Source organism: Vespula vulgaris, chromosome 9, assembly GCF_905475345.1.
Source record: "Vespula vulgaris chromosome 9, iyVesVulg1.1, whole genome shotgun sequence".
Taxonomy (NCBI): Eukaryota; Metazoa; Arthropoda; class Insecta; order Hymenoptera; family Vespidae; genus Vespula; species Vespula vulgaris.
Window position 1 is genome coordinate 607,218 of NC_066594.1, and position 17,714 is coordinate 624,931.

Consider the following 17,714-nt stretch of genomic DNA (forward strand, 5'->3'; position numbering starts at 1 on the left):
CATTATTTTTATTTTATCCGTTGGAACAGTGTGATTGACAGAGAGTCTAATTGGATAAAAGATCATTTGGACCTTTCATATCTTTTAATAAAGTAAAATTCTTTAATTTTTATCGAATTTTCTTGAGAAATGTTTTATATCCATCGAAAATATTATGTGTAAATTAATTTGATAAAGTTCAATAAACATTTATACTTGTTGTAAAATTGATAACGTTCCGAGAATACTTTTTACCAACTAACGCGAACCTAATTTCTTTATTATAAAGAACTCTGTGTTTCAATACCGTGATAATGTTTTTTTTATGATTCACATTATATATTTTTTTTTTATAAGATATATACTTCAAGATATAGTGAAATAACAGAATCATTTTTCAATGTATAAATATTTTGTAATGCTTTAATTTCATAGAAAATATTGATGAATTGTGTGATTATATTTTATTTTCAGATAGATCTACAAAATGGCTGTTGATGCTTATAGCATTCGTATTGGGTGAATCATTTCTTCATAAATGTGTTATGTTTCAGCTATCGAGATATGCCCTAGGCTAAAATATTTCAATGTTTATTAAGCAAGGTAGAGACACGACATGATTGATATCACTTATATATAATAAATTTACGAATTTGCGATTGTCTTATACTGAGATATATAACATGAGACATACTGCAAACATTTTTTTAAAATAATCCGTATTTGAAGCTAGTAGCTGTTTAGAAATAGGTGAATAAATTTCTTATGTTTTGGAGAACGAGTTAATAGTTTATAAATTAATAAGAAATATGTTACGAATTGATTAAAAATATCGTCTCTTTTAATAAACATATTTCCTGCGTAAAAAGCTCGATCATATTTTATATTTAATTATATATAATTTTAAATATTGTTATTTATATCTAAATGTATTTATTTTTTACCTAAACAATATATTTTTAACCTAATATTAAATCAATATTAACCTATCTTTGAATTAATATTAAATATATTTTTTACCCAAATATTAACTTTTATACAAATATGATTATAATTAATATTTGATATTAACTCTAAGTATATAAGCTTGATATATTTAATATTATCGTCCATTGCGAATTTTGAACAGTTAAATTGACGATCCGTCACAGTTTGTGCGTCGATCGGTCTTCGTAAAGGAAAATAAAAAATAAAGTTTTTTTTCTCTTTTTTTTTCTTTTTCTTTCTTTTTTTTTTAAGAAGAGAATTATAAAAACGTTTAGGTAACTTTTTTAACAAGACCGTAAAAAAAAAAATGTATTGTAAAACGTTGAAGAACGATGAAGAACGGCGTTCTTTTCGTTATTTCTTCCTCTTCTTCTTCTTCTTCTTATTATTATTATTATTATCATATTTATTTATTTTACTTTTTATTTCTCTTTTTTCTTTCTTTCCTCTGTCCGTAAAAAAAAAGAATTCGACGTTATTAAGTGGGAACGATTTTGATGACTCGACGATAGACGGGAATTCGACGTAGCAAGCCCGGTGTACGATGACTCGCTCAACGAGTTATTCCCAAAAAATGGTATATCGATTTGTGGGTAGGTTAGAGTGAGAGAGAACTAAGGATAGAGATAGAGAGAGAGAGAGAGAGAGAGAGAGAGAATGAAACGGTGAGATCAGCTCGTTCGAGAAGTCGTTAATCAGTACGATGAGGGCGATGAGTGCATTCATTAGTAAAGCATTCTCTCTCTTCCACTCTCGCACGGTCGAAGGAAATATTTGCGGTTTTCATCTCTTTTTTTCCTTTTCCTCTCTCTCTCTCTCTCTCTCTTGCTTTATATGCTTCACGGGAATCTTTTAATTCCGTTTGGTAGAGAAGCCGAAGCGTATCGTCGCTTTCGCGTTGTTAAGAAGGAGATTTTACGAGCCGATTCGAAATAACGAGAAACCTGAGTCACTGTCGAGGCATACGTTTATCTCATTTCGTCTACCTCTCACCTCTCTCTCTCTCTCTCTCTCTCTCTCTCTCTCTCTCTCTCTGTCTCTCTCTCTTTCTCATCCATTCTAAAGATCCATTCGTGTGACCCAACAGGGTCGATACACCCGTGACACGGATTATGAAGATTCGCAATTTACGATTCGCGTCGTGACAGCCATCATCAAGAGGGTGAGAGAAAGAGAGAGATGGTAGAGGGATGCGAGCAACCACCTTTTCGCGAGTCGAGACCAAACGAGTCTACGTATTAACATAATTGAAAGATATAATCCGAGCGATCTCATCGCTTTTGAGCTCATCCGAGCTCGCTTTTCTTCCGTTAGCCGTAACGTAATCCCTTGCTGCTGATACTCGGTCCTCTCTCTCTCTCTCTCTCTTACTGCTGCTGTAGTTTTTGATTACGTTCAAAAATCATCGTCAATATCACGACCGAATCTTCATCGAATTATTCGAATTTTTGTCCCCTTCTAAGTGAAAAGTTATTCTAATTAGAATTCTACGTTGTTATCGTCCTGACGAAATATCACGTATACAGGTTAATTCTTTCATTTTTCTTCCTTTTTTTCACAAAACTTGACTGACATTTTCTATATAAAAATAAAAAAAGAAAAGACAAATGTTATATGTTTATACGACATTCGTTATAGATTTATAAGCACTTAAAAGATGTTTTATTATATAATAATTGTTTTCATAATAATTATTTAATATTATTAAAAAAGTTTTTATTTATTTAGAAATTGTTATAATAAAAATTCTTCTATACATATGTATGTAAATATATATATATATAAATAAATAAATAAATAAATAAAAATTCTTCAAAAAAGATTATGAATTGATTCATAAATAAATATTCACTTATGACATCGTGAAGTGAACCGTTGTTGCATATCTTTTTATGAATTCTTAGAAACATTGACCGATCCGGTAATCCCTTCTTCGAGGAAATCTTTGCCGATATTCTCTTACAGCAAAAAGCTGCATTTCCATTGCATGCAAGAAAAAAACTTTAATGTAATGCATGGTACCGTATTCACGATCTGAAAAGATTCGCAATATCTTTGATATGAAATCGTGCTAAGTATTAACCGTAAGTATTATTAATTTTAATACGAGTCAGCGACGATCAAATCAATGACCTCAACAAGCAAATATTAAATTTTTAAATAATCATGTCAAATAAATATCGACAATGTTTTGTTACGTGCTATGTCGTCGAAACACAAGTACGATCGTAATTTCATATTTCTGATTGTATCTTATAAATAAAGTATTTAAAACTTTATGTATATATAATATTTTGTTTTCTTTTCTTACTTTTATTTATAAGACGTATTGATAAAGTGAATATACGAAAAAAATAACTTATTGAAAAAACAGTATATGCTGCACGGTATACTCATATATATATATATATATATGTTGTAACGTATGCATGTATAATATGTACGCATGCGTATATTGTAATAATATATCCACTATACGTAAGAGAAAATTGCTAATCAATTTCTTTCTCTTATATTTCTCCTATATTTTAAACTATTCGTAAATAATGACTAATGCATCATTCATCATGAATTAAATGCACGATTAATGCAAACGAAAATTTATATATAAAAAGAAAAAAAAATAAAATAAAATAAAATAAAAAACATTGCTAATGAGAACAAACCTGTAATTTTATCGACGATCATTTATTAGACAGATTATTATTAAATAGCAATCCTTCTTGTTCTTTAATTATCCTTAATATCTTTCCACACTTCACCGTCGAGAATAAGTTTCTCTTTATTTCTTTTTTTTTTTTTTTTCAAATACGACCACCGGGAGTTTCTTATTTATTAATTTATTATTTTTCTACGGCTTTTTTTCTTTTTTTTGAAAGGGAAAAGTCGATTGCGAAGTACGCAGCACGTACACATATATGTATTTATGTATGTATCTATGTATGTATGTATCTATGTGTAGCATGCCGCTTTAGAAACGCATTTAAGCGCACCTGAGACTGCATTCTGCGCGATATCAAACTTGTTCCAGGTCTTAAGAGTCTCGAACCCGTAAGGCCTTCAAGCGAACTCAGATCTCCCTTCTCTCTTCCTCCTTTTCATGTTCTTCTTTCTTTCTTTCTTTTCCTTTTTCTTTTTTCTTCTCTCAGCAGAATTATAACATATGTATCGCGTTAATCACAACTCGTCGATACATAAACGTAATTTCTTCGTACGATGAAATGTACATACTTCGAGAATAAACTAACACCTCTTTCGTATTTTCTTATTTTCTTTCCCTTTTCGTCGGTTTTCCTTCTCTTCGCGATCGTACAGATTGATTTATTTTCATTTCCTCTCCTTTTTGTTTTTCTTTTCTTTTAACCGTTTCGATCGAGTCCGCACAAGTTCGAAGTTTATCGTGAAATTGATCGATCGATCGATCGATCGATCGATCGATCGTTTAACTCGCAATTTTGTGATTGATGATAAACCGTTCGACTTCTATAAATAATCTAAGCACGATCTTTCTAAATGACATCGATAAACGTATCAGTATTTCGCGTGAACGTAATCGATTATTTATAAGAAAAGAGAAAAAGAGAGAGAGAGAGAACGTTGATATCGTTTTTAAAAGAAGAAATAAAAAAAGTAGAAGAAGAAAAAGAAAAAGAAAAAAAAGAAGAAGAAGAAGAAGAAGAATGAAAAGCGAGTCTCGAAGGCGATAGAAAGTGGCTTCTAAGTGCTAGCAGCTGGTAGCAATGGCGTCCAATGTGGCGAGAAGCGAAAATGGAGAGAAAGGGACGGCTTTATCTCCTGGAAAAGGGAAAATTTAGGACTCCCTTTTTCCCTCATTCACTCTCTTCCTCTCTCATTCTCTCATTTTCTCTCTCTCTCTCTCTCTTTCTCTCCCTCTCTTTCTGTCATATTATCACCAGCCATGAAGTACCTGTATTATTAATGGCGACCGCCGGGTACAATGGGACGAAAAACAGCCTTGGGTTATCTCGCCTCGTAAAATTCTATTGGCTCGGACGTGTACGACGGTGCTTAGGAAACAGTGGCTCAGCTTCTAATTCTTGGACTACCGCCTCTTATCTTCTCTACGCGTTCATCCTTTTCTCTCTCTCTCTCTCTCTCTCCCTCTCTCTCTCTCTCTTTCTCTCTTTCTCTCTTTTTAGTTTCTCTCTCTTCTCCACGTTCAAAATCTCGAGCGTGTGGAAGTCGAAACAAGTGGATGAAGTCACAAAGAAATAAAAAGAAATTCTATTGGTCGGTCCTCGTTATCGATCTAACATGTGTAGTTCGATTAGAAAACGAACTTTTAAGCGAGACTCTTCTTTTTTCTTTTCCTTATTTCTTCTTCTTCTTTTTCTGTTTCCTCTTTCTTCTTTTCCAAGCGAAACCTCGAAAAAAAAGAACGTACGAACGAAAGGAAGAAAGGGGGAGATTAATAAAAAGCAGTCGGCGACGAGATTTTCGTTTCGTTTCGTTTCGTTTCGTTTTGTTTTCCTTCCATTTTTTTTTCTTTTCTTTTTTATGGAAAGAGAAAGATCAGGAATGAGTAAGAAGGGGAGAAGAGTGGGAGGGAAAAATTTTTTTCGCAGATGTGACTGGTACACCAGCAGGCTGACGCGTCGAGGGGTAGTCACAAATTTTTTCATTAATATGCAGGCGCAAGACACTCTTTCGGAGAGCTCGGAAAAGGTAATGTAGTGGCGTATGGGTAAAGAGGGAGAAAATGGCGTAGACGTGTGCAAGCGAATACACGTATCTGCTCTCACTCTCTTTCTCTCTCTCTCTCTCTTACTCTTACTCTTTTTCTCTCTGTGTCTGCGTGTGGTCGTAAGAGAGAAATAATGGTCTGCTAGGAAATGTAACCAGCCGACGCTCGCGCCCTCGTCGCGACGCCTCGAGAGACTTTACGCTCGGTTGAAGGAGGAGGAGGAGAAGAGAGGAATCGAAGAAAAGCGTAAGCGAAAGGGTGGGTTACTACCTAGACTATATATATACATATATATATATATATGTGTATATGTGTCTGCATCTGTATGTGTAAGAAAGATAGAGAGAGAGAGAGAGAGAGAGATAGCATATAAAGGGTAGATCGAAAAGAAAGAAAGAAAGAAACGAGCAAATTCGTACAAAATGTTACACTAATACACACTCCTACCCTTTCGTATCCTCCTCTTCCTCCTCTTTCCACTTCCTCGCGCGTCAACCTCTCTCACGTTATTTCTCTTCGATCGTCCTCGCGAAAAGCATTATCGAATGCACTCGCAAACTCTCTCCCTCCTTCCTCTTCTTCTCCTTCTCCTTCTTCTTCTTCTTTCTTTTTTTCTCTTTTTTTCTTTCTCTTTTTGTTCTTTTTTTTTTTATCACGTGTCTTTATCACGTTCGACGACATTTTAATGATGCTCGCATACCCAACGCTCACGAGACTTTGATTTTCTCGGAAATACATCCCTTTCGTATACCTACGCATTTTCTCGTTACACGAGCGAGCGATAAATCAATTGAAGCTTAATTACGATTACGAACGCACATTTATTTCACGTACGCGTTACGCCCCCTCCCTCCCTCCCTCCCATTCAAAAACCCGTCGCGATCGACTAATATTTTTATTTATACACATTTATTGTTTTCACGATCGACCTCACATTTTTCTTTCTTTCTTTCTTTCTTTCTTTCTATCTTTCTTTTTTTCTATCTTTCTTTTTTTAACGTTTTCGTCGAACGGATGAGTGAGAACTCCTCGCAATCGTAATAAATATTCATTCGACCGTCTATCTTTCTCACCGTCACCGAGGAACGAGAGAAACATCAAATCCGTCGTATAAAAAAAAAAGAAAAAAAAGAAAAAGAGAGAAAGAGAGAGAGAGAGAGAGACGGAAAAAAAAACGAAGAGAATGACTGGAGACAAACGTGTCGAGATCGGAGCAGAAAAATCGCTCACCGATCGCGGTGACATCCCTGTGGACGGACCGCAAAGCGAAAGCTACGTAACGACTTGTATCGACGTTGGAATTAAAAATCGGCCGGACTCATTCCTCTCGGTCTCTCTCTCTCTCTCTTTTTGTCTTTCTCCTCCCGCAAAGCGTCAATCTTACTCGAATCACGCGTCGAACATTGCCGCCAAAGGGCTTCCGCACAATTTCGTTTCCTCGAAAAAGAGAAAAGGTGCTCTTTGTCGTATCGAGTGTAACGCTTGGCTTTTCCATAGAGAAATAAACTTGTCAAATGCAGAAAACGAGAAATAGACTGAAAGAGAAAGAGAAAGACAGAAGATAGAGAGATAGATAGCTAGAGAAAGAGAGAGACGATAGAAAATAGAGCTTTGTACATATATGATACATACGTGTGAACAAACTTGCAAACTAAATGAAAAAAGGGATATAACAAAAACATAAAGAGAAAGAGAAAAAGAGAGAGAGAGAGAGAGAAAGAATAGGAAAAACGATACGCGAGAATACGAGCGAATATAAATTCGAATCTCCGGGAGAAATCGACTCTTTGAAGAGGAAGGGAATAGTACGTACGTACGATACGTACATATGTATGTATGTATGTATAAGGATAGGTATGACGCTGGTAAAACACCTTGGAATAGCGGATACTTGGGCTCGAACGGCCCAAAGAAGAGACCACGCACATGTATTGAGTCCCGTTTTACGTCTTTTTCGCTTTATCGATAACTCCCCAACTCCTCGCGGTCTGACGCGCCGATATCGAAAACGATTTCAACAGTTTGATTTCAGCCAATACCCGACATATCCGTGTATTGTACATCCATTCGTAGACGTATTCTCGTGTAACCTTTTCCCCCTCCAAATTCGTTTATACGACTTGATAAAATTTATTCTTCGACGTTAAAGTAAAATATTAAATAACGAGGGATATAATGCGATGGTGAAATCAAAAGCGTAAGATCGGTCTTATTTCTTATTTTTGTTGTTTCATATTATTATTTAAGTCGATCTTAAAACGGGATTGGAGAGGAGAAAAATGGAGATTCTATTTTAGGACATCGGATTAGATGTAACGTAACGTATATACATGTATACGTATGTATATATCTGGAAATGAAATCTATGATAAATTGTATTACACGTTTATCTCGTTGTAAAAATGATAAAAGAAAAAATTATGAAAAATGAAAAATGCAAAGTGAAAATGATAATACGTAATATAAATCTGTTATAAATAAATCGTATGATTTCGATCCCGTTCTGTGACGATAAATTGCGTAAATGGAATTTGTTATTGAGGTTGGAATATCGGAAAAGCTATCGATTCGTTCTTTCCTGTCGAGACGTCGATCCTTGGTGAAAGTATCGTGTTCTTCGTGTTCCATACGACGACGTTGTGCCCCGTTATAACGTGAGTACCCCTTCGTTCTTACGCGCGAATACGCGAACCGTATATCTACGACGCACAAACACACACACGCATGCGTCCATACTTTACGATTTCAAGGCTTTTCTCTTTTACGACGTGTCCTTTGTGCAACCACCTTTTTTCCATCGAGGATTCGCGGACGAACGGTTACTTTCGCTTTGAACGCTACGCGACGAACGTGTCGAGCGATATGTGTATGTGTGTGTACATACATATGTACATATGTATGTATGTATGTATGTATGTATGTATGTATATGTAAGTATGTACGACGAACCGCTAAGAATGGGAGTGCCGTCAGCATGAAAATCAAGGAAACAAAATTACGAGCTGTTTCGCATATCTCCAACGTAAAATTTATCCATTACCATTAAATATAACCACGTATATAATCATCAAACCCAATTGAGTAATCACACTTGAATACTTTTCATCGATTAGTCATTAATAATCCAATTTGTAATTAGATACGCTTGTAATTAGATATGATTTTGATCGACGATTTTTAAATGCGAGGCTTTAAAAATAATAAATAAATAGGAATTAAAGCTTCGTAAATATAGGAAATATATTAATAATTATAATATAGGAGATATAATAACTCGAACTTTTATATTAAAATTCAAAGTATATTGATCGTGTATAGTTACCGAAACCTTGAAGAGAGTACAATTTTTATGGAAAATATATTCTTTGCGTTTGTTTGATTATCGTAATAATAATGATAATAATAATAATAATAATGATAATCTTTCAATGATAGTTCTCATTAGTTGACATCATTGACTCAGATGAATGAAAGAAGAAACTTGTTCATGGACACGATATAAAACTCTGCTCGAGAAAAGAACAACCTCTTTGGGTGGGTGAAGGGTTCCAGCTAATGCGATTAGCAGCGGGTAAGAAAATCAACTCGAAAGAATGTACACTAAAGGATCACCACCGGTTCTCCTTTCTTGATGGTCGTTGGATCGTCCTGTTCTCATTGGATTGGAAGAACACTAGGTTGTCCTTCTCCGTTTCTCTCGTAAGGCTTATACTAGCATTGAAAAAGAAAGAGAGAGAGAGAGAGAGAGAGAGAGAGAGAGAGAGAACAATCAATGAGAGTAATCCACATTCGTCTCACACGAGGACGCATTATCAATTTTTCTTTCTTTTACAATATTTATTCGAGTAACAAAAAATTTCTTTTTTTTTTTTTCAGAATTTTATTCAAAGATTTTAATAAATATTCTCGTATTCTCACATGTATTAGAATTAGTTATCTGTTATGTACACGACGATACCTTAATTTTCAAAGTTGCTTTCTTTTTTAATTTATTTTGTAATCCATCGATTTTCAAGCAATTGATTAAATAAATTAAATATCAAATATCACTCTATGTAGTCTAATCGTGAATTATTCTATATATCCATATATAAAATATGTATATAGATATATAGGTTATATATACCTATATATTTTCCTATAAATTGTGTCAGTATGTTTGTAGAAGTAAGAAAAGAAAATTTTGCGTAAATGTAGACTTACATTTAAGTACTTTATTTAAAAGTTATGAAAAAAATTCAATGAAATGATAGCAGACTTATTTTTATTATTAAGATACTGTATTATTCGCTGTAGTATAATCAGTAAACGCTAAAAAGAAAATTGAAAAAATAATAAAAAATAAAACAAAAATAAACAAAAATATAAATAAAAATAAAAGTGATTACAATTTTGTGAATGGTACTTTCGTATAGTCGTAAAAAATAATAATTTTCCATTAAGAGTACTATGGAGTAACGTTTACAAGAGAAGGTATTTTTAATATTCAAAATAATCATGTATGGGCACAATAAAATCCACGCCGTATCAAAGAGAAGAGAGAAAGAGAAAGAGAGAGATAGAAAGAAAAAGAGAATATTTCAACAGCAATTCAAATGCAACGAAAATGGTAGATATTTTGAAATGGAACAATAATAGTCCACACAATAAATCGTCGTTACACAATAGATACCATATTAATAATAAGAATTAAATTTTTATAACTTTTTAATAAAGCATTTGTGATAAGTATATATTTAATTCTTTTTTGTTCTCCTTTCTACTTCTAAGTAAAACATATTGGTCACACAATTTTTGAAAAGAAAAAATCGAAAGCACCCTTATGTACATACTATGTACGTATAAACCTATACATATACATATATATATAAATGTATATATAATATAAACTTTTGATTTTCGAATCAACGGGATTTAATTTAGAAAATGGAAACTCATGTAAGCGTATTGAAAATACCGTTCGCAGAGAGTACTGTTGTGGGTAGAGAACTACTTCGATTAAGGGTGCTAGAGCGACGATGATGGTGATGATGGTGATGTTGATGGTGATGATGTTGATAATGATGATATTGGTATTGATGGTATTGATAGTGATGGTGTTGAGAAAGGAAAATAAGTAGAAGGAGGTGTCGAGCTTTTCGGGTTTGTCGCGACAACGTTCCGTTGCTTCGCGAGATGGCTACGTGAAGAGAAAGAGAAAGAGTGAGTGAAAAAGAGAGAGAGAGAGAAAGAAAGAGAGAAAAAGAGAGAAAAAGAGATAGAGAAAGAAGAGGAAGACTGTCTCTCTCGTTCTCTCGGGAGTACGTTGATTCGATAGAATAGTGGGTACGTACGGTGCTCCTGCTGCTGAAGAACGAACGAACGAAGAAGCAGAAGAAGAAGAAGAAGAAGAAGAAGAAGAAGAAGAAGAAGAAGAAGAAGAAGAAGAAGAAGAAGAAGAAGAAGAAGAAGAAGAAGAAGAAGAAACAGAAGAAGAAAAAGAAGAAGAAGAGTATGAGGATGATGAGGAGCGAGAAAGAAAGATAGACAGATATATATATATATATAGAGAGAGAGAGAGAGAGAGAGAGAAAGAAAGAAAGAGAGAGAGAGAGAGAGAGAGGCTGGACCGGAGTAGTAGGTTGTACAGGTATGCACGCGGTGGGCTGGTCGGGCATTCCTGCGGCGTTGCCGCGTCTCTTACTTACTGTGCCATGGAGAAGAGAGGAGAGAAAAGAGAGAAAGAAGGGAGTAAAAGCAGCAAGGCTCGAAGGCACGAGAGCTCGAACGAGTCTTTCTACCTTTTCGTGGAGGCAATCGAGTTTGCTCGAGAGGACTGCTAGCTTGCTAGCTTGCTTGCTTGCTAAGCTTGCTAGCTTGCTAAGCTTGCTAGCTTGCTAGCTTGCTAGCTTGCTTGCTAGCTTGCTTGCTTGCTTGCTTGCTTGCTTGCTTGCTTGCTTGCTTGCTTGCTTGCTTGCTTGCTTGCTTGCTTGCTTGACTGCTTGACTACTTGATTGCTTGTGCTCAGCTCGTCTCAGTTCGACTGCTTGCTTTTATGCCACCACCTCGAATGATTCGGACCACACACTTTTCTTCGACCCCATGAAACACTGCGACCTTGCGAAAAGTCCCTGGTCGATCATCGAGTTTCTCTATTTTATTCATCTATGCATATCTACTTGCTTATCCAATTATTCTTTCATATTCCATTCCTGATCCATTTGACTAATGCGAATTTCTGAAAATACTTTTGTAGATATCGGATACTCTCTATTTATTATTATCTTGGTTTTGAAATAAACTGCCAATTCATTGCTGTGGTTTTATGTAAGTATCTGTATCGACTTTCAACCCGCGGGTGTTGGATCGTTTCGTTGGATTTTTAAATCCAAATACGAATAAAAAAAAGATACATATATATATATATGATCGATGATAATATATGATTGATAACACCTCTAGGAAAATTCTTACTGAAGTTTAACAAAAACTGGCCACACACCGGCATGTTCGCGCGCGCGCAAACATGCACACACATATCCACACACATTAGCTTTGTCTGTTAGCGGCTTTCGGGCCGACGACTGTAAACGAGTTTAACGTGACTACGCAAAAGATAACGATTCCTCTCGTTTCTCAAGAACTCAAGGTCTTTCTCGATAGGAAGTTAATCACCGTGCGGAACGAGAGTACAAGATCGAGTTTGCCTTTCAGCGGATCCATTCTTCGAAGAAGCAATAGAGAGAAGCAGAGAGAAAGAGAAAGAAAATGAGAGAATGAGAGAGAGAGAGAGAGAGATCACGTACGTGAAAATCGAGTTAAGTCTTTCCGACGGTGCATTACACGTCGACGAAGCACACGTTCTTCGCGATGCGGAATCGCGAAAAAGGGGAGAAGCGTATGCTGTGGGCAGCGGTCGCGGTGAACGAACCGTGACGCCTCCGCGAGGGTTTCTTACCCTGTGACTCGCTGGGAGTAATCGAATTCGGGGTGCCGCATTAAGGGCTTTCGATCGTCTCCGACATACATATATATATACGTATAGTACATAGTCTATATATATATATATATATACTTATACGCGTACGTACCTACACGCGACGACGTGATCAGTCGCGCGCGGTAATCCACTTTTTGAGGGAAAAATAAACGAAGCTCCACCCTCCGATCGATAACAACCTTTTTTTTTCTTTCTTTCTTTTTTTTACCCTCACAGACAAAGATTAGCTTTCTTCGTTCTTGTCTCTAGAGAGAGAAAGAGAGAAAGAATGTAGTCTAACGAACGTATTTACGTTGTATTTTTTCTTGAAGCGTGAAGTATTTTTCGGTCATTCGAGTATATAATATCATATATAATATCATTATCTTTGAACGTAATTATTTCCATATGTCTAAGGATAAGATAAGACGGCTAAAGGAAAGGATCAATCTCACGGATAATCAGGTAAATTTTTATGAACGACGTTATATATCTCTTTATCCTCTTATCTTTTGCTAGGAGTCATTAAAAGACGAGAAAAAAAATTCCGACTATCCTAAGCGCATCTGATCGAGAAAGAGAGAGATAGAGAGAGAAAGAAAAAAAAAAGAACGAAAAAGATATAAACGAGAGAAAGAGTAAAAGTTACAAGGGTGAAAAGATAAAAAATGCAAGAGAAAAAAAACAAAAAAAGGAAGGAAGAAAGAAAGAAAAAAAATACGAAGAAGAAGAAGAAGAAGAAGAAGAAGGAGCAAGAAACCTGAGAAAGACGAAGAAGTTGCTAGTTGATAAGAGTTCAAGATACGAGAAGAAGAGCATTAGCGAGAGAGAACGAAAAGAGGATAAAGTTGACGGATAGAAAAAAAGAAGAGAAAGAGAGAGAGAAAGAGGGAGAGAGAAAGAGAGAATACGTCATGCTTATCCTCCACTTTTTCTTCTAGATATAGCTAACGAGAGAAGCTTGGTAGCTAGAGTGAAAGACACGCTCCATCGGGAACGGATACTCGGCAAGTTCTATTAAACGCGTTACATCCGAGCTAACTCCCGAAGGAGTAGCAACACCGAAGAAGGAAGTTGACAGGAGAACGACCGTCTGCGGATGTTACAACTATCGCCATCAGAATCAGCACCGTACTATTACTGCTTCGTTGAGAGGATGCACTTACAAGAGGACCTTCGAACTTATCAACTTGATGTTTGGACAATAGTGAGTCTCAAAACGAGATAGAACGTTAAGTATAATACGTCTGCGAAATATCTCAAGGATTTCTAACGAATTATATATATATGTATATACATATATACATATATTATTTTTCTTCGAGAACAATTTCAAAAGCTTTTAGAGTTTATAACTTTGATGAATGGAAATAATACCTTGACGATGATACTTGACACGTTATAAACAAATTTTACATTACCGTTGACATTTCTTCTGAAATCTACTAAGATATTAGGTCAAAAGCGAATTATTCAAAAGATATATCTTCGTCGTAAATCTTTAATATTTTTTTTGACATCTTTCATTTAAGACAGAAGTTTCGTTAAAAGTTTAAATTAATATGTTGGGTAATTCCTTTATTGAAAAAGATCAATCAACGAGGAAGAATCGATTTTCAGAGACTACTCTTCGTTCATCCTCATGCGTTCCTCGTCGTCGTCGACGACGTCGTCGTGTAGTCGTCGAACGAGAACGAAGAGAGTTCGTATTAACCACTTCGCACGCGACGGCGAACCTCGTCGATGGAAGAGACCACTTTCGAATACTTAATGAAATGTAGTATCTGCATTTCAAAGAGCCAAAGGATACCTTCCCAATTAACGCTCCCCAGGAATTTCATTTTCGGCTTGTAATTGACGTACGACGACTAGAGACAGATATCCGAACGAAAGTACCGTGAGGATGTATGTAAGATACTCGAATCGTATTAGCAAGAACACGAAGATTCTTCAAAAAAAAAAAAAAAAGAAAAGAAAAGAAAGAAATAAAAGAAAAAAAAAGTAGAAGAAAGATTCGATCAATCTTTTTTCTTGTTCTATTACAAAAAAGAATAAGAATTAATCGAAATATCTTTTACAAATTCTTGCTCGTTCAAATCATAAGTTAAATCCGTAAGCTATTGCTCGTGTAATATTGTCATCAAAACGAAAATCGATTGTAAAACAGGGAGACAATAATAATAAATTCGTCGAAATTCGAAGATAACACGTTGGGAGCCACTGTATATCATTCGAGGAGCACGTTGCGCGTTTCCTCGATCGAGGAATTCGTAACGACGCGACACGAAGAAACGGAACGGAACGGAATGGAACGGAACGGGACGGTTCGAAGACCCTTTTTAACCATTCGACTCGGCTCGCGCGAGCCCTGCCAGGAGTAGACGATAAGATTATCTTGAACGTCGTCCTTCCTCTTTCGTTTACGGTTCTTGCGCGAAAAGGATTCGCGATGGTGGGAGAAAAGTCGAAGGCTGACTTCTTCTCGAGTAGACGGAGGATAGTAACTGGGAGGATGAAACGAAGAAGAGGAAAGGAGAAAGAAGGAAGGAGGAAGAAAGAAGAAAAAGAAGAAGACGAAGAAGAAGAAGAAGAAGGAAGGAAAATGAGGACGAGGACGAGGATGAGGACGAGGATGAGAATGAGGATGAGGATGGATCAGTGAAATCCCAAAGAGGACTCTCTCGTCCTACGGAATCGTCTCGAATCGCGTCACGTAGAGTAAACAGGCTCTGCTGAGTTTGCTGGCCAATTTCGTCATGGCGTCTTACTTTCCTTACCGTTCCCTCTCTTTTCTCTTTTAGCTTCCTGCCAGACTTCTCCTCTTTTTCGTAAGATAGGAGAACCTGGCCGCCGAATCCTGAAGGAAACCCATCCGTTCTCTTTTAATCCAACGCCACCACAAACTTACCGGCACCTTCAACGATCGCCGAGGCCAATTCGGAAGATGAGCCTGTATATTACGAAATTATCGTTATTTCCGTGCTAAGAGGGAAGAGTAAGGGAGGTTTCGAAGAGGAGGCACCCTAACTGAGCCTCGGGCGCCACCTTTTTTCGCTTAAAATATGGAAAACGTTCCGCTCTGAGAAGGCATCGGTCGTCCCCTTTCTTCTTCCTCCTTCGTCTTCCTCCCTCTCCACCCCCTCATCCTCCACCTCCTCTTTCTCCTCCTCGACGAGCCTCGGAAACCCGTAATGGGAACTAGAACCGAGACGAGAGGCACGCTCTACTCAAGCTGGGCTATTAAAGGAGGTAGCTTCGAGAGAGAGAGAGAGAGAGAGAGAGAGAGAGAGAGAGAGAGAGAGAGAGATGGCGACGTTCTTCGGCACGTTTATCGTCTGAAAGAAAAGTATCTCTCTCTCTCTCTCTCTCTCTCTCTCTCTCTCACTCTTACTCTCTCACTCCTTCGATTGCGATTAGGATTCCAACGAGGAGACGTCCCAACGCGTTGGTTCGTCGCGAACGAGCCTCGAAATTGGATTACACCGTCCTTCGAATTTCTCTCTCTTTCTCTTCACGCACACATTCGCTATACACTTTCGAAGTGTAAGAAGAACTCGGAGACTTTAATGCGCCAGTAGATTAGGCGGATGCGTGGCGCGAAATAACGGAATGGCGGCCGGCCGGGAGTACGTTGAACGCGATATCCAAGACGATATATATCCTACGAGTGTGTAAGCGTAACAGCGCGTTCGCAATTAACGTCCTGGCAATTTGGCCAGACTCGTTCTCTTTCTCTCACGAGTTCTTCCTTATTCAGCGTCTCCGAGCAATAAATCATGCCGGGTGGGCGCCACGAAATTACGTTCAGGAGAAGAACGAAGAATCTTTCCCCTTTCTTCTCTCTCTCTCTCTCTCTCTGTCTTTCTCTTACTTTCCCTTTCCGTCTCTTTCTAACGCTGTACATTCTTCCTTAAAAATTTTTAAATCGCATTTAGCAATCTTCAAAAGATTTTCGAGGATCGTTGTATTAATTGACACGCAGAAGAAAAAACGAGTAAACTCTCTCAATTGCTTTTGGGATAGTAGGGAGAGGAAAAGGATGTTCTATCGTCAAAGCAAGCAAATACAGCTTCTGGCTATCGAAAGATAAGAGACAAGAATGAAGAGAGGTAGGTAGGTATGTTGGTAGGTAGGTTGGTAGGTAGGTTGGTAGGTAGGTAGATACGTAGGGACTTACCTTGTTCCGCATGTATAGCTCGCGGGCAGCCGATCAGAAGCGCGAGCAGAAGCGCGAGCAGAGGGCGGAGTGCGCCCGCGAGAGTGCTCGCGGCGAAGAACGGAGCCATCCTTGTCTTCAGCGGCGAGCCTCAGAGCCTCCTCCGTTCTCTCCTCCTCATGCCTCCTCCTATGCCTCCAGGAGGGAGGGACGATGTCTCCTCCTCCTCCACCTCCACCTCCCCCTCCGCCCGCCGCTCCAGGTCGTTCCTTCAAAGACGACGTCCTTCTTCTTACTCGGCACCACCACCACCAACGGCACCAACAGCACCAGCACCACCGATACTACCGGCACCACTTCGACGACAAAGAAAACGATGCTGCCTTCGCTGCGCCAGGACCACCACCTCCTTTTTTCCCTCTTCCCTTCGGTGCATCTATCGCCTCACCGATCTCTCTCCTTCTTTCTTCTTCTTCTTCTTGATATATTTCTTTTCTTTTCCTTTTTTCGGGCCTTCTCTTTCCTTCCTTCCTTCCTTTCTTTCTTTCTTTTTTCTTTTTTTTTTGTTCTTTTCTACCAAGAAGACATCACCAACTACTACACTTCTTCTATATTCGTCACATCAGCCGATAAAGGCTCCCAGATATCGCCTCTCCTGAAACAGACAAAGGTGAAACCGCATTAATTAAAATCTCGAAAAAAGGTACTGTGTACCCTCGCTCTTTCGGATACGATTCCTTCTTCCACTATTACTCTGCTGTCTGTCGGGAAAGCCAGACCTCCCCTTTTTCACTCTCTCTCTCTCTCTCTCTCTCTCTGTAACCTTCTTCTCCCTTTTACTTTCTCCTAATGATTTCGCACGCGAACACCCCACGACAGGCGAGCCTTTTCACTCAGACCAAGCAAATTTACGCGCGACTCGATTGCAT

General features: G+C 37.5%; 1 protein-coding gene across 11 annotated transcripts in view; it reads right to left on the minus strand.

Moving 5' to 3' along the window:
- The window catches only part of LOC127066064 (ephrin type-B receptor 1-B), a 157,473-nt gene that overhangs the window by 80,197 nt on the left and 59,562 nt on the right, over positions 1–17,714 (minus strand). For all 11 annotated transcript variants that reach the window (XM_050999308.1, XM_050999314.1, XM_050999310.1 and 8 more), the window contains exon 2: positions 16,807–17,440. In XM_050999308.1, coding sequence (XP_050855265.1) covers positions 16,807–16,915 — 109 coding nt within the window. In that variant the 5' untranslated portion in view covers positions 16,916–17,440. The remainder of the gene's footprint in view (positions 1–16,806; positions 17,441–17,714) is intronic.